This window comes from Micromys minutus, assembly GCF_963924665.1.
Source record: "Micromys minutus genome assembly, chromosome: 1".
NCBI lineage: Eukaryota > Metazoa > Chordata > Mammalia > Rodentia > Muridae > Micromys > Micromys minutus.
The window spans coordinates 63675352-63701206 of NC_137969.1; the positions used below are offsets into that span (position 1 = coordinate 63675352).

Genomic DNA, 25855 nt, shown 5'->3' on the forward strand with positions numbered 1-25855 from the left:
TTCTTTAACCTCCAAGTGCTTGAACTCCAGGCATGGACTACCACAGCAAGTTCAGTAGTAGTAGTTTTACTATTTTGGGAATGTAAAATTTTAAGATTTACAGTCCTAGAAGAAAACATTTATATTAAAAGTATGTATTAGACAATATTTAACAAAGTTTTTTACTGGAAATACATTAATTAACATGTGCCTTCACAACAGGCTGTAGATCAGCTGTTGTTGCAGTTCTTAAGTGTTTGTGCTGGTTAATGGAAACCTTGTGCTGTAAGGTGATTTTGTTTTTTTAAGACCTTAGGATAATTCAAGTGTAGATAAAGTGTTATAAGAAGAAAATTAGAAACTGATTTGAGGGACTCAGAAATTATGATGTTATGCTTATTAAAGTAAATGCACAACTTATGACATGTATAGTAGTTCTGAAGTTAGGGTTCTGACCTATATAGTTACTTACTCTAGCTTCATATTGAAACCGCTAATTTGCTAGCTTATATTTGTAAAGACTAGCATTCTTTAAGTAATGGGACTTCAGAAAAATGCCCATTGATTGTAAATTGCTGTGTTGGGGCTAACGTATTTTATCCTTGAAGGTGTGCCGTTGTTTGATGGTTCCTGTCGTTTCATCGACCCACAGACCATCCAGGCCATCCAGCAGTGCCATTTACTGCTTAGCAACCTTAGCACGGTCTTGAGCTGTTTTGCAATGGAGGCCCAGGGTATCACTGAGAGAGGTATGTACTTTATACAAATGAGCGTTTTATTAAATTTTGCTTAATTTACTTACAGTTCTTGTTTACTTGGTAAGACATTGTATATAGAGGAAATTCTCAAATGGAAAAAAATATTAACTTCTGTGTATATATGTAGGGTTTATGTGAATGTGAGTGTACGTATGCCATATTATATGGATATCACAAGGCAATTTAGTTTTTTGTCTACTTTCTGTGTATCCTAGGAATTGAACTTAGGTCTCCTGGCTTTGTTAAGAGGTACATTTACTCACTGGACCATCTTGGTGGCCTTAGAATTTAATTTATTACCAGTAGAATTTAAAATTTGAAGTTAACATGTATTTATGTATTGAAAGAAGTGACTGGTTTTTTGGGTTTTGTTATGCTTAATTTTGCCATTTCAACAAAGCAAAAGGTACAATTTCATTTAAAGACCTAATTTGAATAGTCTATTTTTAACCTGTTTTAATTGCATTTTGCATGAAACAATTGTGGTTTGCATAAAAATGCCTATTTTAGTCAGTGAGTTACCTTAACATTTTAGAGATTTGTTTAACTTCACTTTGGTTCAGTGTATACTAAATGCAAGTTATATATGGATACTGTATACTATTTTGATTTGTCGTTTGTGGTCGATAAATAGAAAGTTATACAGTCAGTGTTGATTCTTTTTTATAGGACTGGTGGACTTGAGCAATAAGCATATGGTTACCCAACTTATCTGTCAGTATGCACAAATGGTTCTGTGGTTCTGCCACTCTGGGCTTTTACCTGAAGGCTTAGGTAAAGTATTAATACCTGAATATTTATTGAAGCATCCTAACTCTAATGTTACTGTTCTCTTCTGAGCCTTTATACTATGTTGCCTAGTCTGCATTCTCCTTTTTTGTATCTTCATTTCCTTACAGAGGCTATGTATATATTCATTGGATTAACATGTAAAATGAGAGCAAATTTAAGAAAAACATGGCTTCTAAAAACATCACTACCTATAACTTATATTGTGAAACTGTTTTTTTTTTTTTTTTTTTTTTTTTTTTTATATATATATATAACTGATTATTGTTGTTTAGTTCTGGTTTGAGAAAGAGTCTTACTATGTGTCCTTGTCTGGCCTGAAACTCATGTAGATAGACCAGACTAATCTTAAAATTATAGAAATTCACCTGTTTCTATCTCCTGGATACTGGGACTCCCCAATATGCCTGGCTTGTGTAATGTTCTCTTAATATGGCTGTCTGTCTGTCTGTTTTTCAAAACAGGATATCACTATTTAGCTCTGGCTGTTCAGGAATTTACACAGATCTGCCTGCCTCTGCTTTTAGAGTACCAGGATTAAAGGTTATTAATACTTGTCATCAATTAAATGTTTCTTTTAATCTAGTAATGAAAATACTGAGAATTGAGAGACTTGAGAAATTATCAGTATTGGCTTTTATAGAGTTGTATTTCTGGGAAGCACAGTAGATTTTATGTAAGTTGCTCTGCTTACTGCATGTGCAGCTGTTGTCTAACCCTCTTACGCTTCACTTGTATTCTCACGTGAGTAGATGGTAAATATTATTTATTGGAAATTCTTTTTCTGTGCCACAGGAGTAAGATTATTAGGACTACTTTCTAGGCTGTTAAGATCTACCAAGCATCCTTGTTATAAACTTGTGTTGATTAAGTTTTAGCAAGATTAGGCCAGGTAGTGTGGTGCACATCTTTAATCCCAGCACTTGGGAGGCAGAGGCAGGCCTGGTCTACAGAGCAAGTTCAAGGACAGCCAGGACTCTCTAGAGAAACCTTGCTTCAAAAAAAAAATTTTTTTTTTTTTTAGAAAGACTAAAAATGTATTATAGAATTACAGTAAAGTCAGTTGTTATAACCTTAAATTTTGAGATAATTTGGCAATATTGCTAACTTTTTCTTTCTCCCAACTTTAATAAACTCCCAGATGATGCTCTGCAGCTGTCAAGACTGCGCTACAATTACCCTGTAATTCAGAACTACTATACCAGTCGTCGGCAGAAGTGTGAACGCTCAACCAGGTACAGGGCAGCCTGACTGCGATATTCACTCTTTTTACCCTACAGTCTTTGCTTATGTCTTTTTAGGGCATTTTGTACCTGTCAATGTGTGTGTGTTTTGTTTTACTTTTTTTTTCTTTTTTTTTTTTTTTTTGGCTCTTTAAGTTTTTCTGTTTATTTGTTGTGTCCTAAACAGGCTTGTTATTTTGTCTTTTTCATTAAAAAAAAGTATAGACATTAGGGGTTAATTGTTTTGAAATACAGTTATGGTAGAAGGAATATTTAGAATCTGATCCTGTCTGGAATTAACCAGTCTTCCTCAGATTGGAATAAAAGAATTGTAGAAGATCAACTAACATTTAGGGTGTGGTTCACAAACACTGAACCTGGTTGTCTTAAGTCAGATTCTCCTGCGAATGAGCTGTAATGATAATACACTGAATTTTGCAGTTCACAGTGCTTTATTTTAACTGTTATAGGATAATGAACATGAACTTGGGAAGTTGATTGGGTGTTTTTTTGTTGTTGTTGTTTTGTTTTTTTGTTTGTTTGTTTTGTATCTTGAGGCAGTGAGTGTCTCCATGTGTAGAATTAACTGTAGCTGAGCTTGAACTTGATTCTCCTACCTCAGTCTTCTTGGTGCCAAGATTCTACTCTGGTTCTAATGCATATTCTAAATTTTGGTAGCTGTTATTTTAAATGCTTTGGAGGTTATTTTACATTTTCTGTTAGGCTTTATTTGTAAGTTGCAATATGAATATAAAGTCAGATGTGTAGGGCACTTAATATATGTCTGACTCCTAAGACTGTTTCAGTAAATAGAAACTGTTCTTGCTGACGAGATACGCAAGGGTGATTGATACCTGTGTGTCACAATTTAAGTGCTCAGAAGCACATTGCTGAATGAACAAACCAGGATTTAGCTTTGAGCTAGAACAGAAATATTTTTGCTACCTGGGGCTGCTAATAATTTGTTCAGAGTGGTGGAAAATAAAACAGTCAGCCATTTTGCTGGGTTGGTTCTGTTCTTTCCTTCACTGGCTGGTGTGGTAATGATTGAACTTGAGACAACTTAGGGTTTTTTTTCTGACCAATGCTACTTTATTTCTGCAGTCCTGTGATACTAAATGAAGTCTGCCTTTCACCTATCTTGATAATTGTATAGTTTTGAGCATTTGATGCTTACTGTTTTGATATCAGCAGTCTTCACTGTTTCCCATGATGCAGAGGGAAGTGGAACCAGGCCTGCTTGATGATCGATGAATTGGTCTCTCGACTTGGAGATGGAGTTGAGAAGCTGTGGAAACGGGATGAAAGTGGCACAGGAAAATACCCTCCTGCTAGCATACACGTAGGTCACACTGATATGACACTGAGTCATTTACAGAGTGGGTGGATGGGAATATCTGACAGGCTAAGGAACATGGAGAAAGACTAGAAGAATAGCACTGACAGTTTCACCTTTTTCTTTTATAGGCATTACTTGATATATATTTATTAGACAACATCACTGAAGCAAGCAAACACGCTATTGTATCCTTTAAACTTTCAAGTATTTGTACATTACCCGAAATTCCAGTAATAGGACTCTCAAATATCTAACCCCAATCTCCTGAAATGTCCCCCCCCCCACCCCCACTTAAGTGTGGATTCTTAACTCAGAATTAGTGGTCGGGCTTGATGGCTGATATAAATGTAAACATATAAAAATTACTGTTTTAAGCTACTTGTTCTTGGGGTAACCTTGCCTTTTATCAAATTATTAAAGTGTATCTGAGACTAGCAGTTGGTGAGAGGAGTCAGTGCATGAGTGCTGGTGGTCCAGGCTGTGGGTTTGCTCTCCAGCACCAGAAGGAGAAAGAAAAGTTACTCAGAATAGTGCTGGGAGCAAGTTGTTATTCTCGGTGGAGTTTACTCAAGGGACTGGAGTTGGAGCTAAGTAGGTGATGTACTTGTTATTTTAGCTGAGTTGAGATTTCCATCACCCACGAAAAAACTAAGGACAGCGTTGTGTGCTTGAAGTCCCAGCATTAAGGAAGCAGAGACATGGATTCTGTGGCCTTGCAGCCCAGTCAGTTCAGTCCAGAAAGAGAGACTTGCTTAAATTAAAAAAGGGGGAAACAGTGAGCAATATTACGCTTTATTTTAATCCTGTGCCTTTTATCAAATTGAAAAAATAGTCTTCTGCAGGAACAGTTTAGGTTAGGTTGGGCTTCAGAAAAGAGCAAGTTTCATATCTTGATCCCTATTTTATGGCAATGTTTGTAATAAAGTCTTTTTAATCTAATATTGTTTGTCATAGTTTATATAATATACTTGATGTATTAGCATAAGCTGGCAGCTTTGCCTAGTAGAGTTTGATTTATAACGTTTTAAAAATTCACTAAACAGGTTACTTGAATTTACTATTTGAGTCTTTTGTTGTAGCAGTAAAATACAGAGGATAAGTAAGGTTGGCATGGGACTCCTTTCGCTTGTTTAGTAAACTCTATTCATACCTGGCTATCCCTCATGGCCTTGTAAGTGTAAGTTTCTTAAACCTCTTCTTGCTACATTCTGCTCCCTATACTAACTATACACAGGGATTTTTCTCTTGTTTATTGTCCTTAATGCTTTTTTAAAGACCATTTATTTGCTGCTTGATATTATGTATTCCTTTCCAAATAAAACGGACACCCCCATTGAGTCTTTCCCAACTGCCTTTGCTATTTCTTGGGGCCAAGTTAAGCTAGTTCAAGGATTTTGGCTGCTAGACCATAATGACTATGAGGTAAGTAACTCTCTTAGAACATAAGCTTTTTTAGATTATTACACTGAAAAGATGTATAACTAGGTTAATTTTGACATAAGATGTTGTCTTCTCCTAGAAGTAATACAAGGACTCATTTAACTGGTGCTCTCACCTAAGCCACAAGAACACCAGTTCTAAACTCAGGTTACTTGCTCTTTAAAGAAGGGACTATACATGGTAGGTGTTAGGGAATGGTGCAGCACTGTTGTATTAAGAGGTATGTTCAGGTTCTGGTGTGAGCCAAAGAAGAAAAATTAGTTGGTGGGTATGGACTTGATGTACAAAGGATTCTATATAGGTTTCTCAAAGATATTTCTGATAAACCTTGAGTCTTTGACCTCTACTATAGATTAGAACTTTTATATTTACACCTATTAATTTTGATTTCTGTGATTTCTTAATACTACTTGCCTTTTAAGAGCCAACTACCTTGTCTAAATACTAAAGACTGTATTTATATCTAACACTTTATTTTGCAGAATGGTTTAGACCTTCTGTTTCACCCAGTTACTGCGAAACCTGCATCATGGCAGCATTCAAAGATAATTGAAGCCTTTATGAGTCAAGGAGAGTACAAACAGGCTCTCCGCTATCTTCAGATGATGAAGCCAACAGTGTCCAGTAGCAGTGATGTTATCCTTCACCTCACTGTTCTGCTTTTTAATAGGTAAGTACATCTTAAAAATAGGAGCTCTTGGTCACATGTTAAAAAGTGGAACTGATGGAATGGATAGTAAGATAGTATAAAGTATATGTAATCAGGATATGTGACATATACCTATAAACTAAGAAAATGGAGAATTACAGCCAGCCTCGGATACATGAGATCCTGTCTTAAGAAAACAAAAATACATAATTTTACATTGGTTACATTACCTTATAAGACAAATACTTGGTGCCTTTCACCAAGTAAAAGGGTATGCTTGTTTGAGACCACTGACTACTTACTATCTGCTGCTTATTATGACAGGGCTTGTCTCTTGCGTGAACAGTTTATGTTAGGTGTGGACTTAAGAGCAAAGTTCATATCTTAATGCTTAAACCAGATTTGAGCAAATCCATTTTTTTCTTAGAGAGCTTTTGTTTTTATTTGTATATTTGTATGTGTGTATGCTTTATATGTTCTGAGTATGTGTACATACCTCGTATGTGCATGTAGAAACCAGAGGTGAGCATCCAGTGTCTTCCTCTGTTGCTGTATACTGGATATCGTATAGACAGAACATTCTGGGATTCATTTCCCAGCAAGCCACTGTCACCACCACCACCACCACCAATCACAGGCTTCATAAGTGTAGAATGCAGTGGCTCAATGCTGTTAAGAGTTGGAGGACATTGCATCCTTGAAGATGGTTGCTTTTTTTGAGAGTAAAAAATGCTTTTAAAAAAATGGCTTTAGTTTTATTAACTTATTTCATTGTGCAAGAAACCATTCCTAAGCATTATCTGCATTTCTCATTTCTGAGTAAGAAGAGAGTAGCCACTAAACAAAACAAATTGCTTTCCAGTGATTTTATTCAATAAAATAAAGTTTAGGGCATGCCCTGTAGTAAGCACATAAGTACTTATTTTTCCCCACATACCTGCATCTCCAATCCAAGTGTTTATTCTTGTGTTCTTGAACTATAATAGTTATATTTGGGGAATCTGAACTTAAATGCAGTTGTTAGGCCACATAGTAATCTTTCTAGCATTCAAGGATTGGTGGTTGGGTAATAATAGTTAAAAATAGCTGATAGTTGAATATGTTTTAGTATTTCAAACATGCAAACAATAACTCCTTCTCTGAGACTTTGTTATGTAAGTGAGGTGATTCTGTGGCTTTTTAACTACTTATATTAATGATACTGCTTAGTAATTATGCTAAATGCTTAAAAATGCTTCTGGGACTAACCAGGTAGCTCAAGCCAGCACAAAGTGCCTGTCACACAAGCCTGATTAACCTAAAAACACATAGAGGCAGGAGGAAGACCTCCACATCACATCACCCTATGGATACATATCATATATACACATATTCACAGAGCCATAGGGGAGATGTTATTCCGTAGCCATTTACTAGGGCAGAGTTTGTAAGAAGATAATCTTTGGACTAGAATAGATTTTAATTTTATAAACAATACCACTTTCTCTTGCTTATTTGTCATTCCAGCATTTGAGAAGTTAAACTAATCACTTTCTAATATGTAGTTTATCTTGAAGTATTTCATGAGGTTAATGCCCACTTTGCAACATTGTGATTGTTAAATGTATGGATGCTGTTACAGCTGTTTGCATAGTTGTAATGAATTAGCAGATGGTGGTAGTGATTGATAGCCATTGTAATCATTCACTAAACCTTGTAACTTGATTCCTTACTCTGACCCCTTTATTAAAGATGTGTGCTTGTAGTGTCCCAATTTTGTGGTGGGTGCACAATAGTTAGGAAACTGTCAGCATTGCTGCTCCCTCTTCTTTTTTTTCTTACAAGAGAAATGAAAAGAAATGTGCTGCTACTTACTAGCCATTGTTTTCTTCCCTTTCCTCCTCCCCCATTCAGTAGATTGATTCTCCCTTACTCTGCAGCTCATGTTGACTTTTAGCTTCTTCCTTCATGAATATAAAAATGTAAATCGACATGTTCTGCATTACCTAATTTTGCCATTGAGTTTTCCTTTTCCTTGTTCTTTAAAAGTCTTATAGTAGAGAATTTAACTTTTTGATATGTTAGTTTTGTTGCAGGTATGTAAAATAATCCACCTGATAACTGATAACTTACCATTGGTAAATAGTCTAGTGTTTTCTTTATTAATAGGTAAACTGACAGTATTGTCCCACACATCGGACTGTTTTGTTGTGTGGTTTTAATCTGTATGCCCTCAGTGACCCTTTCCTGCTCTATTTGATAAGTTACTGAGAAGAGATGCAGAGGACCTGGGTTCAGTTCTCAATAGCCACAGCAGCTCACAACCACTTTTAACATTATAGAGAATCCAATGCACTCTTCTTGCCTCTGTTGGCTTCTGCACATACATGGTACACAACCCACACATACACACACACGAAAATAAATTTTAAAAATTAAAGAGAATGTAGGCTAAATTGCTGTGTTAGTTAGGGTTTTACTGCTGTGAACAGACACATTTAATTGGGGCTGGCTTACAGGTTCAGAGGTTCAGTCCAGTATCATCAAGGTAGAAGTAGGGAAGCATCCCAGCAGGCATGGTGCAGGAGAAGCTGAGAGTTCTACATCTTCATCTGAAGGCTGCCAGCAGAATACTGACTGACTTTCAGGCAGCTAGGGTGAGGGTCTTATAGTCCACACTCACAGTGACACACCTACTCCAACAAGGCCACACCTTCTAACAGTGCTACTCCCTGGGTCAAGCACATACAATCATAATTGCCTACTCTGGTATAGAATGTATGTTCTTTTTAATACTGTCAACGTATGTTTTAAATATTTGGTAAGCAAGAGTTTGACATTTTAGTGACTTTAGTGTATTATTATGTATTATGATTCTTTCACAGTATTGTGACCAAATCTAGGACCTTACATTTGGTAGGCAAACTTGTTTCCCAATATACTCCCAACAAAGCCTCGTATTCTTACATAGTAACCACTGTCATGTCTAGTCATTGTAATTGTGTCAACCTGTTATCTACACCCTATGTGCCTTTTCAGTCCTCCTCTCTTAGAAGGAAGTTCAGGTAAGGTCTCTTATAGCCAGGCTGTCTTACAATTTACTGTGTAGCCCAAGCTTTTTTCTGTACTCGTTTTGTGATTCTCCCTCCAGGATTCTGAAATTGCTGGTATGTGCCACCATGCCTGACTTACTTACATGGTCAAACCCAAGACTTGCACATACTAGATAGACACTTTACCAACCCCCATCCATAATTGCTTTTCTAGTGTTTATGTAGATTATATTCCTTGCCGTTGAGTTGCGGCTTTCTGGCCTACAGATAATTTTAGTTTTCCTAATTAAGCAAGAGTAAACCTCTAAAACAAGTCTCAGTGGGATGGAGTTGAACACTATTAAGTTCTCTTGCTGTGATAATGACCATGGCAACTTACAGAAGAAAGTTTATTTGGGCTTATGTTTCCAGAGAATAGTCATGGCAGGGGTATAGTGGCTGGAGTGTAGTGCTAAAAATTCACATTCTTTACCATAAGAATGAAGTAGCGTGAGCACTGAGAATGGCAGCTCAGGCTTCTAGTTATCAAACCTACTTCCTCTGGCAAGGCCTCACCTTCACACCTGTCACACCTAACAGTGACCCCAGCTGGTGAACAGGTGTTAATCCTCGGTCTGTGGGAGACATTGTTATTCAAACCAACACGGACAGATGATAACTGCCAAAGTGCACAGGTTCCCAGATTGATGGTAGGAGACTCTTGAGTAAGAAGCACTGCTTCATTTAATGTTGTTGCTTCTCACAGAAAACAGTTCAGAACTTCCACTTGATGTCTTCAACTGTTATCCAAGTTTTCCAATTAGATTTTGGTTTAGAACAGCCAAAGTCACCTACTTCCAAGCTATGCTTCTTACTGCCCCCCTCCAATATATTGTTAGTTTATACACACAGGGATCCACAATTTTGTTCCAATGTTCTGTTTGTTCTAAGTGTCACTACCAAAATATCCTGATTTTTCCATGTCATACCACACAAACATTGAGCTTTTTTTGCATGTTAGTTTCTACTTTGTTTTTCTGCTACCGAACAATTAAATATTAAAACCTTAAAATTGAGGTTCCCAGATACAGCCATACATAATGGTGCACACCTTTAATCCCAGCACTGGGAATGCAGAGGCAGACAGATCTCTGAGTTCAAGACCAGCCTTGTCTACATAGTAAATTCCACTACAGCAGAAGCTTCACCCTGTCTTGGGCAAGGGGGTGAAGTGGGGGGAGGTGCCCAGTTGTCTTTTTGACATTAGCAGGACTCATTGTGTATTAGTATTGACTAAAACTTAGTTTTTATTTTAGTTTTTAGTTGCACGTGTAACTATCTTTTGAGATCCTATAAGTAGGTGACTTTCCCACATGTTACATAGCTTTTTGAAACTTTGGTACTAATTCCAGATGCATGGTTGAGGCTTGGAACTTACTTCGGCAGAACTCAAACAGAGTAAATATAGAGGAATTATTAAAGCACACTTATGAAGTTTGTCAGGAGATGGGCTTGATGGAGGATTTACTGAAGCTACCGTTTACAAACACTGAGCAGGTAATCAATAATCAATATAAACTTAAAAAGAAATTCTGGGTAAACTTGATAGTTTACAAATCTGTTTTGTTCTTCCTAGGAGTGTTTAGTGAGATTTTTACAGTCCAGTACCAGTGTTCAAAATCACGAATTCCTTCTAGTTCACCATTTACAGCGGGCCAATTATATTTCTGCCTTGAAACTAAACCAGACTCTGAAAAATAATCTCAAGGTATGATTAATGTTGTCTCATTGTATGAAACAAAATAATAAGGGAAGCCTTATTTTACTTTTTTACTTATTTTACAAAAGCTTACAGTTTAATAACCATTTGCTTTACATTGTCCTAAACTTGGAGGATCTGCAATGGTGTGGTTATTATTGAGAACTGAGTGTTACTACTTACATTTTCTGCGTGTGCCATTCTATTCTGATGGTCCACTCAGAGAAAATGAAGGGAGACTGACTACTCGAGAGTAGGAGTTGTGTAGTACATTGAGCACTGGCCTTGAGAGATTAGCCTGGTTCTCAGCCTATTCTGTGCACATAGGGCACCTCATGTGTAAAATGATTCTTGAGAGCTTGTCTCTGGTTGCCATACCCAGCATGGCTCCAGGGCTGAACCTGACTGCAGCATTGAGAGAATGGAGAAGCAGAGGTACAGAAGAGAAGCTAGGATCTGCTGGACTGGGCTCTTACAGAGAGACTACAGCACCCTGGAAGCTCAGCGTGTGTGAGCTTGTATACAGTTGAAAAGGGAGGGCAGGGCTACTGCATATAGCTGAACAAGGAAGCTAGATTACTGTAGACAAATAAACAAGGAGGTAGGGTTTATAGTGTACAGCTGGATCAAGGAAGGCAGATTGAATTTTAGTGGGAACAGTCTTCAGTTCAAGTATCCAGAGGAAGAAAGCTACATTTTCTGTACACAGTATTACCATCCACAAATGGATGGGGAAAAAAAAAAAAACCTTTGTCTCCACACCTAATGCAGGGGGGAGGGGGAGATTTTCCCATTTACATGAGGCTTTTTGTCCTTGACATGGACACGTTCACTCAGAACTTACCCAGCTCAGGGCTTCCTCTGCTCCCACACAGGAAGGCAACGTGTGTTACATTGTATGAGTTGTGAAGTATCAGAATTTGGTAGTGGGTATTTGGAATTTATAAATGTGTACAGAATTAAAGAGTTATATGAAATCTGAGCTGGAAAAATGTAAAGAGATACTAGGTGACATTTATAATTAAACTTTCAGTAGTAAATTTATAGCACCACCTAAAATTAGGAAAACTAAAAATTTAAATTATAATGTATTTAATATAGAGTGATCGTGACCCTCGATTGCGTGAGAGATCCGTGACTCGAAATTCTATATTAGACCAGTATGGGAAAATCCTACCTAGAGTCCAGAGAAAGTTAGCTGTTGAGCGAGCTAAGCCTTACCATCTGTCAACATCATCGGTTTTTCAAGAAGGTAAGATTTCACTGTAGAATGCTATCACTCGGGCTAGGGAGAGTACTGAGTGATTCCCTCCTAGAGTCCTCACCAGCATCTCCTTTCCTTGCCTCGTGTAGTTAGTTACCTCTTTTTCTTTCTTTCTTTTAAATAAAAACCTTGTTAGAGATGAAACTAAGTCCTATATTTTTTATTTTTAAGTTTGTAGACCCAAACCATTATCAGCATTTCCAAAGAAAGCCATGACTGGAACAGTGCTAACAAGATCTACGTTCATCAGCAATGTGTTATCTAAGATTGGAGAGGTGTGGGCAAGCCATGACCCTAGAAATAGCATCTCATTTTTCAACAGGTATTTTAATTAACTTTAAAATTTTTATATTTACTTTGTGTGTATAGTGGAGGATATGCATGTCAGAGTGCTTGTGGAAGTCAGAGGACTATTTACATGAGTTGGCTTTCTCCTTCCACACCCCATGGGTCCCAGGGTTCAAACTATCTATTAAAGTCCTGCTACACATACTCCTTCCTGAGCTGCAGCAGTGTTCCTCGGTGAGTTTATTACCTAATGTAAAAAAAAAAAAAGAAAGAAAGCTTCGCTAAGTTAGCTATATAATTGTTTTAACATTAAGTTTACATTTTGCTTTTTTTATTTGAGTATGTGGTATGGTGAAAATCAGATGATTTCCCAGTCAGTTCTCTCCCATGTAAGTCTACCTGCTGAGCCTTCTTTTTGGCCCCACTTCAAATTTTCCAATGCCTGTATTATTTGGCAACAATGTAGAGATATACAAAATGAAGAAAAGGAGAAGTTGTTCTTTCCTCTCCATCTAATCTTATAGAACTTTTCCCAGTAAATCATGTAACATAATTTAAAATTGAATTCTTTTTCTTTGTAGTCCTAAAACAGAACAACCATCTCCCGCAGTACACTCTTTCCCACATCCAGAGCTTCCTGAGGCCTTTGTTGGAACACCAATTTCAAATACATCCCAGAGAATTTCCAGGTGAGATTGTCTTGAACAATTTTGAAAAAACTGTAGTTGTCTTAAACAGGTACTATTTTTAATTCTTAAGCATTCTTTGGAATACTTTTTATTTTAATTTGGGAGTATAGTCTTTTTTTGAAATTATAAATCAAATTATACTTAACATTTCTGTTTACTTATTTCATGTGGCTTAGAGTGAAAATAAGCAAACTATATTAAAACTCTGAGGAAAACAAGCTGTCAAGCTTTGTTTTGTTGAAATCTTGGTTGACTAGGTGAAGATTTCTTCTGGGCATACTAAAGTGTTATGTATTGCTTAGGTGCAGTAATAGTTGATCTTACCCAGAAAACTAAGTCTTAAAGTCTTAAAATATGGAATTGTGAGGCTGGGTGTCATGGCACAGGCCTTTAATCCCAGCACTGTGGAAGCAGAAACAGGCAGATCCCTTGAATTCAAGGCCAAAGTAATCTACAGAGAGGCTTCCTGGACTGGCAAGCCTTGTTAATCAGTGAAGCCTTATCTCAAAAGACAAAACAAAACAAAATTGTGATTAAGTGTATATTTAAGAACATTGGGTAACTGAACTCATACTCATTGCTAATAGAACATTTTTTATTTTAAACAATAATGCATACTTATTATAAATTTTACCTGTTTTGTCAAAATTATACTTATTTTATTAATAAAATTGAGTGTTTACACTAACAATAAGGTGCTTGGCATAAAAGAACAAACAGTTGGAATTAGTGATGTTTTGACATTTCATAATTGAGCATATTCTAAATGTTTGGAAGGATTTAGTTTTTGTGCTGGATTTAGTTAGTTTTCTTCCCTCATGAGATGATAGGAAGTTGATGTGTGTGTTTTGTTTTTTCCATTGCAAGACACTGTTGCAGTCCCTCTAACTTAGCAGCAAAGTGTTGAACAGGAGGGGAGCAGTGAGAAGAGCTCTACGGGTTTCAGGTCTCCAGTGTAATGAGAAAGAGAAGTGAGATCCTATTAACTGGGTATATGCCTTCCCAGAAAAATGAGTGCATTCACCAATGTTTTCCATACTGACTTACACGATCAGACAGAAAGTAAATACACAATGGATTGTCTTTTGAAGAAGTAGGGCAGAATAGGTATTGTCAGTTGACCATGGCATTTTCACAAGCATGGTGGTTTCTGTTTGTTTTGTTTATGTATATTCTAGAAAGTCACTTGTTTGGATCACACCAAAAAGTTGCAGAAATCCCAAGACCTAGTATGATGCTTAGCATTTCCTTTATATAACATTTCTTAATCAGCAATACCTTATTTCTTGATGGTTTTTTAAAAGAATAATTCTAGTTCAGTCATTAACTGTGGAGTTTCTTATTTCTGGCAGCAGCATAGCTAGCTGGTTACTTTTCTAAGCATTTCCCTTGCATTTTGGAGGAACTAAATGATGACTTTTTGTTGTTGTTGTTGTTGATTTGTTTTTGTTTTTGAGATAGGGTTTCTCTATCTAGTCCTGGCTGTTCTAAAACTAGCCCTATAAAAAAGGCTGACCTCAAAGATCTGCCTACATCTACTTCCCTCATGCTGAGATAAAATGTGTGCACCAACCCACCACCACCACTGTCCCAACAAGGATGCTGGTTTACCACTAAAAATTAAAACCATAAATTGCCTATAATCCTACCACTCAAAAGGCAAGGCAAACAGGGTGGAAGTTTAGGGCAATCCTTGGCCAGTCGTTTCCCCCCACCCCCCCACCCTATTGAATAAAACACTGAGAACAGCCTGTACAAGTGGTCTACCAGATACTGTGACTTGAAAATAACCTTGAAGTTTAAATCACATGTAAAGTGAAGGTGGGCAGCTGGAGTTCTTTGTTTTTAAATTATCTACAATTCCTGATTCTCTTGCTTTTGAAAGAATTTCAGATTTTTTAAATTAATGCTGGTAGGTTTATTACATTAATATACTTATCTAAAATTAGGTTTACATGTTATGATGTTTAATAGTAAGCACACATATATCTGTCTTTCTGTTTAATTACAGATTACTGGATTTGGTTGTTCATCCTAACCCCCAGCCTTCCCAGTGTTTGGAATTTATTCAGCAAAGTCCCACGAGATCTCCTTTGTGTCTACTATCCAGTTCATTACCATTAAGTTCACAGTTTAAAAGGCCACATCAAAACACCTCCAGGCCTTCAGAATTACTTTTACTCGAAACTCCTCTTATAGTTAAGGTTAGTATCACCTGTCTAGTATCCTAGGGAATCAGTGTTTTTGTTCAAATAGCACATAGAAATTAAACTATTTATAACCTAACCCTGGGTATTCAAATGTTTTTAAAATGTTTTTAATTCTTATGACTATAATTTTTCTCTTTCTTTGATTTTTTTTTTTTGTTTTGTTTTTGTTTTTGTTTCATTTTTTTCAAGCCGTTTTCTCTTCGTGGCACCGTGTGCTAGAGCACAGAGCACCACCTGCCTCTGCCCCTGTGCTGCCACTGCTACCCAGCTGTGGTTATGTTTTCAAAGTACTATTTGACTTTCTTCTCAAACAGTTGATTGAGTATACTTTTCTGCTTAATACTAAGAATGTTGTAGAGAATAATGCAAGTCTGTATATAATTATATCATCACGTTTGTATTTTTTTCTTCCAAATACTTATTGTGTTGATGTTTTTTTCTTCCAAATACTTTGTTTTTTAGACTTTTCACTTGTTTCACTTTGAGCTTCTGCTTTCAGGTGATCTTTTAAAAAGCTTTTCTTCTACTGTCATTGATAAATTACTAAGAAGAAAACAAACCCAAACATGTAGCGACTGGTAGCAGTTGGCATATATATATTCTTTGTTCTCCAAGTGTTTTGCATGTGGCGTCTCAGGCTCTGTTAGTTTGGTTCTGCATATGGGTTTTCATTGTTTTGTTTTGTTTGGACAGGATCTCACAGTAACCCAGGCTGCACTGGAACTTAGTATGCAGTTTAGGGTAGCCTAGAACCTGTAAATCCTCATCTTAGCCTCCTGGGTGTGAACCACTACCATGCCAGCTTCTCCAAGTTTCTTGTGTAGTAATGTGGACTAAGTCTTGGGGATTTTTGCTTGTTTTTTTTTTTTGTTGTTGTTGTTGTTTGTTTGTTTTGTTTTTTGGTTTTTTTTTTCATTATTGTATTGATTGGTTTGAGGAGAGGTTCCAGGAATTCTTATTTTTCTTAAATAAGGGATATTTCACTAAATGCTGTTAATAAATAGCTTAAAAGAGCTTGATAAATTTGTTAGGTCCTTGAAGTAATCCTATTCCTGATTGTAACATAATTCTATCCCTTTTAATTCTCTTTCTTCAAGTCACATTTTTATCTTTGTGGCTAGAATCAGAGGAAAGGAAACCAGGTTAATTTGTAAAGCAGTAAAATGCATTGTTGTGACCATTGATCAGTTCAAATCATCACAGTCCTCTCACTTGACTTCGTTCACTCTCTTTTACCAAGTATTATATAATTACACTTTTTTTTTAAAGCTAAATTTAAAGAGGAAAAACTCAGGGCCTTTAAAGAGATGGTAGAACCAATTTTGTCTAGTAAACTGCACATACAGTTCTAGTTGAATTTTGTATTTTCCTTCCAATCTGAAATAAAATTTCCGATTTGTGTTTTTTGAAGGTGAAAGTATATGCTCTCTTAAATTACTGTCTGCACCTGTGTAACTTACAAACACTAATGCTGGGATTCTCTTTGCTCTTCATCATAGAAAGCTAAGTCTTTGGCTCTGTCAGCTACTTCTTCTGGATTTGCCGAGTTTACTCCTCCATCCATCCTTAGGTCTGGTCTTCGAACAACACCTTTAGCATCTCCTTCTCTGTCACCTGGAAGATCTCTCACTCCACCTTTCAGACTTAAAGAAACTAGGATTTCATTCATGGAAGAAGGCATGAACACACACTGGACTGATAGAGTAAGTTTGATTGGCATAACTGAGTTTTTTTTTTTAACGAAATTTTGTGGATAGTCTTGAAACTACAAAGTAGATTTGAGAGAGAGAGAGAGAGAGTGGGGGGGTGCTCCTCTTTTACTATGACATCTCCTGATGGTTTGGTTTTTATCCAATATCTTGTTGCTTTTCTTGCCTAATTGGTTAATATATTGAAAGAATGTCTGTGGATTCCCACTTTAGTTAATATTAATAGAAATCTACCCACTTGATCAATTTTTATCATCTAATTGTACTTTGTATTTTGTTTTAATCAGTGACAAATTATTCATTAGGGAAATATTAACAAAATTAAGTTTTAGTTACACAACTAAAGCAAGTTTCAGAAAATAGGAAGTGTGGAAGGCTGGGTGGTGGGTGTGGTGCTCTGAATCTTTCATGTGCTTTTTCTAATTCCAGGCTACAGATGAACGAAATCAAAAAGCGTTTCTTAGTGCATCTTCTCATACATGTGGACTCCCAGCCGAAACTGAATGGATGAAGACCAGTAATAAAAACACATATTTTACTCTGGATGTCCCTGCAGAGGGCCCTCAGAAAGTGGTTGCAGAATCGCTGGATGCCCATCCACGAAGTCTAGAGAAACTGGATGTGAGCAAAGAAGATAGCACTGCTTCCACCAGGTCAGACCAGACCTCCTTAGAGTATCATGATGCACCATCTCCAGAAGACTTTGAAGGTGGTATTTTTGTGTCCCCCAAGCCAGCAAGTTCTTCCACTGAGCTAACAACTAATTCAACTCTACAAATAGAGAAAGATAATGATAAAGATTTGTTTAAGTCAGAAGATACTCCTTCAGCCGGGAAGAAACAAATAGGTAAGAATTCTTTGTGCATATTCAAAATTATTTACAGTAAATTTGTAATAGAATATTTTTTACCATAGGAAAGTGTCAAGACTAATTTTCTCTTAGTTTACTAGGTCCTAGACAAGGTAAGTTTTACTTCAGCTTATGAAAATGGCTTGCATTCCTTTGTACTTTCATAAGCATGTAAGATATTTGATGGCGAGAATTTGTCTGTGCTGCCCTTTATTGAGCCGTGACATTTACAAAACAGTTGTGTTGAAAGAAGGGATGGAACACACTGCAGTCACCTGAACAAGTCCAGTAACTGACAAGTGAAACAGTACCAAGTTAATAAGCTGAGGCACTACTGGAATTTTAAACTTTTCTAACAGCCTGTTTGCTAGAAACCAGAACTTCAGTTTCTACTCTCTGTCCTCACCTAAAATCACATGAAAGTCATAATAAATATCCTCAGGCCCATGAATCTATTTATATTGTCTTTATATTAACTTTAACTACTGAAAATTTTTTGCTGTTTTTCAGTGTTGGGGATTGTTTGTTTCTTTAAATATTTTATGTGCTCTAGTAGAAAATCACCTTTTATACCCCACAGTCTTGGCTGACTATTGACTATCAGTAGTAAGTGAGTACACTGAATATAGTACTTGCTGTGCTTTCTATAGGGTAGAGAACTATATTGACAGACACATAAAATGGAACTAGGTTAATGCTTTTCTGGGATTATTTCCTTAGGTCTGTAAAACTAAATGCATACAATAAAAATCTGTTATCTGGCTGGGGATGAATGTAGCTTAAGTTAAGATTTACCTAACATGATTGATTCCCGGGTTCAATCCCCAGCACCAAATTAAGTACATAGCATGGAACTGTAATCCCAGTGCTCAAGAGGTAGGAGCCGAAGAACCAAGTTCAAAGTCCTCCTCAGCTACATGGCAGAAATTAGCCTGGATATATGAGACTTTGCCACCCCATCAGTCCCTCCTCCCAAAAATGTGTCAGTAGATGTGTCTTTGGTGTTTATGGCCTAGGCTGAATGAAGATTTTGTAACAAGTGTGTGAGTCTATTTAGATTGTGATTTTTTTTTTTTTTTTTTTTTTTTTTTTTTTTTTTTTTTTTTTTTTTTTTTTTAGCAAACATAGATATTAACATTAATTACTCTAAGAACTTTAGGGTTCTGCTCATAAATTTTTTGAAAATTTGTCTAGAATTTTGTGCTGGTTTTTTTTTTTTTTTTGTTTGTTTGTTTGTTTTGTTTTTCGAGACAGGGTTTCTCTTATGTGGTTCTGGCTATCATGGGTTTCTCTGTGCTTGCCCAGTACTGCTTTCTTTTTTAATGGGCTGGATTCCACTAAAATGTTTATATGGTCACTATTAATAAAAAATGTTCATAGCATTATTTTATTTATTTATTTATTTATTTATTTATTTTTTGTAGTCCGGGTCCTTTATTTCTCTTTGTACATTAGGCCATGAATTCATAGGGAATGGGCTCCAGCAGCTCAGGCTCTTTCCCATTAGTCCTCACAAAGTGGGCTTCTCTGGGTGGTGCAGGCTGGCGCTTCAGCTGAACCCAGGTGCCCTTCTCCTTGGCTTCCTTTTTCTTCTGATCGTTCTCCTTCACCCGCTTCAGGAAGCTGTCTCTGCTCTTTGAGTGCTTGATGTGCTCAATCCGCACATTGATCCTCTTAGCCAGAATCTTGCCCTTAACTTGCTTGTTTACAATGATGCCCACAGCATGCTGGGTGACATTGTAGACTCTTCCAGTTTTTCCATGGTAACACTTATGGGACATTCCTTTTTGAACAGTGCCCATTCCCTTGATGTCTACAATATCACCCTTCTTGTAGATTCGCATGTATGTAGCCAAAGGAACAACTCCATGTTTCCTAAAAGGCCTAGAGAACATATAGCGAGTGCCTCTCCTCTTTCCTTTTGTGTTCGTCATGTTGGCGAGTTAACTGGAAGATGGCTCCATAGCAGTATTTTTATTAGCTGTTTCTGCAATATTAACCAGTCTCAAATAGAAATCTTCTTGGTGGGATATCAGCATAAGCCATAGAGTAAAATAGGTTAAGTTTGAAATCTTAACCTCTGAACATGGTTTGTATTAAGCGTGAAGTTAATTCTACAGTCTTTTTCAACTACCTCCTTGGATGTTGAGAATTGAGTTAATTTAGAGAGACCTGTTACACCCACCAAAAAGGAGAATTGGGAAGTTGTTAGGGGCCCTTGAGCTAGACCCAAAGAATTAGAAGGAAGTGCTAACAGCTTGATGCCAAGAAGTTAATACAAGAGAACAAAAGAAGTAGGACCGGGCATTTCTGTAAAGACATTGACCATGACCTTATCTGTGTGGCTTACAGGCACGGTAGTCTCTGCGGTGGAATCATTTTCAGAATTCAGTCGCTTAGACCCTATTCAGAGAGCTGAAGCTTCTCTTGGTGTGGCATCAGTCCGTGATGGGTAAGCTTATGCGAACGAAGGAGGAGGTTAGAGGCACATACAGCTTGTTGGTTAAGAATGCACTGCAGATATGATGGCACACACCTTAATCCTAGCATTCTGGAAGCAGGTATAGGCAGATCTCTACGAATTCTTGGTCAGCCTGGTCTGAAGAGCGAATCCAGGACAGCTAGAGTTCTGTTACATAGAGAAACCCTGTCTCAGAAGAAGAAGGAAAAAGTGAAGTGTGTACCACTCTTCCAGAGGATCCACATTCATTCTATTCTAAGGACCTGCATTGGGCATCTCAAAACTGCCAATAATGCCAGCTTCCATTATGGAGTAAGCCATCCTAATCTATCAGTAGATTACTGGAGCAATCTATTACCTATGTTTTAGTTCAACACTGAGTAACACTGTTGTGCAGGATAAGCAGTGACAGCTTTCATTCTTTTTTTTTTTTTAAGATTTATTTTATGTGAGTTTGCGGTCACTGTTTCCAGACACACCAGAAGAAGGCATCAGATCTCATTACAGATGGCTGTGAGCCACCATGTGGTTGCTGGGAATTGAACTCAGGACCTCTGGAAGAGCAGCCAGTGCTCTTAACCTCTGAGCCATCGCTCCAGCCCAGTCACATATTTTCTGCTGAGGATAAAAATGTAATAGCTGGAGTCCTCCAACACTTCAACAAAAATAGTAGGAAAAAATAAAGCATTTTCCTGATTTTTTTTTTTTTTTTTTGTTGTTGTTGTTGTTCCTCATTTTGTAATTTTTCACTTTAATAAAAATGTTTGTTTCAGTAGGTTTGATGGACAGGTGCAAAAACTCAAGAAGCAAATGACTTCATATTAGAAAAGTTAGTTTCATTGAAAATCTAGATGAAATATCAATATTTGGCAAGCTAGTTTCTTTGTTCTTTTGTTTTTGAAGACATTTTCTTCCATGTAGCTTAGCTGTCCTGGATCTCACTCTGTAGAACAGGCTATCCTCAAACTTGGAGATCTACCTGCCTCTGTTTCCCTCTACCACTGCCTGGACAAGCTGGTTATTGGGTAAGTTGTGAAGATTTAGTTGTTGGGTATTAGTCATCATTACTATAAATATTGTTATCTAGATAATCTACACATACACAAATTTCCTGCGGATGTTTTAGAGACTGCTTTCTTGGGAAGATGGTGCTTGTCCTGTCTTTAAGACTCAGCATGCTTGATTGGGACTTGGAGGAGAGCCCAAGTTACGGGTAACTGCCACTGCCGGGTGTTGTGCAGCATGTCATTGTCTGTTCTGAGTCCTTTATCATCATATCTCCAGGTAGCACTAAAGTGCTCGTGCTGGGCCTACCAAGACTCAGCAAACACTGGACTCTTGACAGACTACCTGAAAAATAGACATTGTAAAATGCCTGAAATGTAACTTACATACTTACAGGAATTTAAAAATCATTTTAACTGTACTTTTACAGCATAACACTTTTTAAACAAAAGAGCAAACTAGAGAAAAGTAGGAGAGAAAATGTAGCAGTGTTCTAATTCTCTTGTAAATTTTATAAAAACTTTGAATTCTCTTTGATAGTGGGTTCTCAATTCTAGCTTTTATAACAAAGTAGCGAGTTAGAAGAAGGTGGGACAGATGGAGTCTCATTCACTAAAGTGTGCATTTCTGTTTCTCAAGGGAGACCTCCACTTCAAAACCCAAGACATCAGTTCTGGATGGAATAATGTCTATTGAGAGCCGAACCTCCGTACTTAAAGGAGACCACAGTGAATGTATGTATCATTTAGGGCTTTGAATCAGCACTTTAAAGAATAGATTTTTCTTTCTTAATTCTTCTCTGGCCAGCTTCCATGGAGTAAAAGCATTTTACTCATGGATATCAACTATCCAAAAAATAAAAATTAAAAATTAAAAAAAAAAAAAAAAAAACTTTAAGAATAGGGACCTTGATGAATTTTGTGAACATACTTTCCTTTGGAACATGAAAAAATAGCAAAATAAACTACCTGTTTATAGCAGTTTATCGGGGAAATTAATAAGTCAAATTTTTAATATAACCATTTGTTTTATACAAATATGAGGATGGTATATTTATTTTGTGCATTCACAGTTGGATAAAGGAAAAGGCATGGAATGTCTACTCCCAAATAAATTTCTTATATATTAGGTCATCTAATCTTAGCATTGTGCTTGGATGGTGTTTTCTAGATCTAGAGCTCATACCCCCTCTCCTGCACTTTTTGCTCTGTCACAGTGTAAGTGATATCTGGGGCAGGCTTGTGCATTTTATCCCAAGACTGAGACTATGATACACAGGAGCTGGAGGGAAGGCTAAGAGGTTAAGAGCAATGACCCCTCTTCCAGAGGTCCTGACTTCAATTCCCAGCAACTACATGGTGGCTTGTGTCCGAAGACAGCTATGGTGTACTTGTATACATAATAAATCTTAAAAAATAAAGAATATGATACGCACTCTGTGTTGTGACTGAAATCTTGAATCCTAGCACTGTAAATTCTGGGCCATCCTAGTCTATGACAACTCTAGCACAGCCAGGACTGCTCCATATAGAGACTGTCTCAAAAACAGATAGAAACAACAAAAAGAGAGATAAATGGAGTATATAATTTTTGTAAAATAGGGAAGATTCTCAACATGTAAAGTAAAAGCCAGGTTACTCATGAGGCTGGGTTACCAATCTACATTGTCTTCTTGAATCTGTTGTGCGTTGGAAAGGAGACAGTGAAGTGATTACATGGTGCACAGATCTTAATGAGATAGCTGAGGTTTCACAAGTTAGGTCTGCACTTATTGTAGGACTGAGCTATTTCTGGGTATGTTTTGTCTGATAAATACTGTTTTTATGTAAAATGTGTATAGTAGTACTTGGCACTCAGCAAAAGCTAAGACATCTATAGTCAATGCTGTCTGCTGTTCAAACTATCATTAATTACATCAGCAGTACATTTAACTTTTAAATTTAAAGTCTGTAATACTTTCCCATAGCAGTAATAGACTTCTAATACTTCATGTCTTTCAGTAAATGTTAATGTGCTTTGTGTATAAAGAGAGGACGGGGGTTTGGTGACAGACACAGGTGAAAATCATCTCTCATTGAATTAATATTTATAGTCTAGGAGTATGAGCCCATTAAAATGTATAGGAGTATTTAATCAGGCGAAATATAGACATCTTTTTTTCCTCTTGAGAGATCATGTTTTATGTCATTCACAAATGCCAAGGTTCATGTTGACATAAAAGTTAGACATGAAGAAATATGAAAGATGTCTGAACCTCCCAGATGTGGATTAAATAAATAAAGGGAAAAAAATCTGGTAAGAAAAAAAAAAGTACACACTGCCTTTTAAAACCAAAAATAATAATAATAATAATCATATTTATGGTGTTAGTGTCAGTATGTAAACATCAGGTGGGCACATAAAAACTAAAAAGTTTCTTAAGGATTGTGATTTTCCTGAGTCAGAAGGATAGACAATGAAAATCTTTCTTGTGTGTATAGAAATTTATTCAGCCATAAATCAGTTAAAATTATGACATTTGCAGGAAAATGAATAGATGAATAGATATGGGGATCACCATAAGCAAAATAAGCCACACTAAGAAAGAAAAATATGCCAGTTTTCCAATATCCACTTATCAATGTGATATAAGTATATATACACACATATATGTATATATATATATCTAATTAAAATATGTGTGTATGGCATGAAAGCAGAAAGTGGACTATTAAGGAGCAGGAACATAACCATCAAAAGAAAAGGAGGACAAAGGTAGTGAGCACTGCCTAGGGGAATGTATATGATTCAAGAGTATAGAAATGTTGCAACAAGACACCATTTTGTTTAATGAATATTCACTGATAATCTAAAAAGAATAGTCTTTAAAAGGTGATGTTTTGGTCTGGAGTTTCCATGTCTTATTTGTAAATAAATTAGTTTAAAAAAAAAAAGAAAGAAAGAAAGATTTCCTTTTTAATTGAGCCATGAGAACACATCTGTACCTATTTGAATGATTGCTACCAAAAGAAAGACACCCATTCATTTTATAGACACTGAAGTATAGACACTGAAGTTTGTGTTGCAAATCTCTTCTAGAATTCTGCTAATGAGGGTGGCTAGTTTTCTAGGAGTCTCGAGTTCCCTTAGAGTAGTTTTGCTTATGATAAACTTTGACAATAATGGCAAGAATTGTATTCCAATTCAGAAAAGCCAATGTGATTCAAGTATGAAGTTTCTCTTCCATGTTTGCCTTTGTGGGAAATATACATATGTTGTTTCAACTGAGATTAAAGAGCACAGAGGAAGAACCACAGAGAGATCATTCTCTTGATACGTTACAAACCTTCTGATTGTTTAACAAGATAAAACTTAATAAAGTGTAGGTAATTCATTGCTTTTTGAGCTGTATGAATCAAGCTTTTTGTTTAGAATATAAGAAATTATTCTGGTTTTGTTTGTTTTTTCAGCTGTGACCAACAAGGTTGAAGATGTTGAAAGCTCTGAGTCCATCACCTCCAAGTGCCCTGTTACCTCTGAGTGCAGCCTTGACCAAAAACTAACATTAAACTTAAAAGAAGATGAAATAGAAGCTGATGTACCAAAAGAGAACGTTGGCTTACCAGAAGAAAGACCTCAAATTTCTGCTGATCCTTCTGATACTCAAGAAATTCATGTAAAAATATTATTTTTTAATGCTTTATAAGTTTTAGTATAGTTGGGCTTCAAAGATGATCATTTAAATTTAATCAGCTCATTGGGCAACATTTTTAAGATCTCAAAAATAAGTATAGATATTTTGTAGAATATAAAATAACACAAATTATTTTATTTTACCTCTATTAAAGTACAAATTATATAGCTTCTTCTTTTTTTGTTTGTTTGTTTGCCTTAAATGGAAGGGATTTTTGTTTTGTTTTTTAAAGCAGTCAGTAAACATATTAACGACCTGACATTTAGCCCTTATGTGTAAGAAGTGAATATAATAAACAGGATCTCTGCATGTCTGTGGGAGACACTAGAAAAAGATGTCTTTTAGTACTTATAGGACTTCCTGCTTTTCTACAGTCTTATAAAATCCCTTTCACTATTAAAGGGAAATTTAAGTAAATGGAGTTAACAATAAAAGCTAATCACTTCTAACTCATAAAAATCAAATTGTATGGAATTTGGGGGGTTATTAATTTATGAATTCATCTACATTCATCTTTATAAGTATTTTTCCCCCGAAATAAATGGCACTAAAATTTTTATTTCTAAAGTTTGGAGGCTAACAAAACCATGGGAGTATTTGGGAGTAGTGTAATGGGACTCCTCATTTCTAGGTTGGATCCAGTCTGCCAACTCACTATTTGGGGAGTGGGAAAATGTCTTTGTCTAGATGGGTGATAATGTCTACCTTCTTGGTCAGGAGATCTCTCTGTTACTCTCTACCTCCTCCTTTTTCTCCCCT

At 36.5% G+C, this 25855-nt stretch overlaps 2 protein-coding genes across 2 annotated transcripts in view; one reads left to right on the forward strand and one right to left on the reverse strand.

Annotated features, from left to right (window-relative positions):
• AHCTF1 (AT-hook containing transcription factor 1) overlaps positions 1 to 25855 on the forward strand; it is a 56272-nt gene that overhangs the window by 20621 nt on the left and 9796 nt on the right. The window contains exons 15-32 of the mRNA XM_080929629.1: positions 588 to 728; positions 1407 to 1511; positions 2668 to 2761; positions 3968 to 4091; positions 4217 to 4273; positions 5364 to 5510; positions 6011 to 6198; positions 10601 to 10745; positions 10825 to 10956; positions 12049 to 12199; positions 12383 to 12533; positions 13081 to 13188; positions 15200 to 15392; positions 16898 to 17101; positions 17537 to 17954; positions 20310 to 20409; positions 22063 to 22157; positions 24873 to 25078. Coding sequence (XP_080785755.1) covers positions 588 to 728; positions 1407 to 1511; positions 2668 to 2761; positions 3968 to 4091; positions 4217 to 4273; positions 5364 to 5510; positions 6011 to 6198; positions 10601 to 10745; positions 10825 to 10956; positions 12049 to 12199; positions 12383 to 12533; positions 13081 to 13188; positions 15200 to 15392; positions 16898 to 17101; positions 17537 to 17954; positions 20310 to 20409; positions 22063 to 22157; positions 24873 to 25078 — 2759 coding nt within the window. The remainder of the gene's footprint in view (positions 1 to 587; positions 729 to 1406; positions 1512 to 2667; positions 2762 to 3967; positions 4092 to 4216; positions 4274 to 5363; positions 5511 to 6010; positions 6199 to 10600; positions 10746 to 10824; positions 10957 to 12048; positions 12200 to 12382; positions 12534 to 13080; positions 13189 to 15199; positions 15393 to 16897; positions 17102 to 17536; positions 17955 to 20309; positions 20410 to 22062; positions 22158 to 24872; positions 25079 to 25855) is intronic.
• Positions 19409 to 19910, reverse strand: LOC308430511 (large ribosomal subunit protein eL21-like; the record flags this gene model as incomplete). The annotated part of the gene is made up of 1 exon (XM_080929654.1): positions 19409 to 19910. The coding sequence occupies exon 1, from the start codon at positions 19889 to 19891 to the stop codon at positions 19409 to 19411; it is 483 nt and encodes a 160-aa protein (XP_080785780.1). The 5' UTR covers positions 19892 to 19910.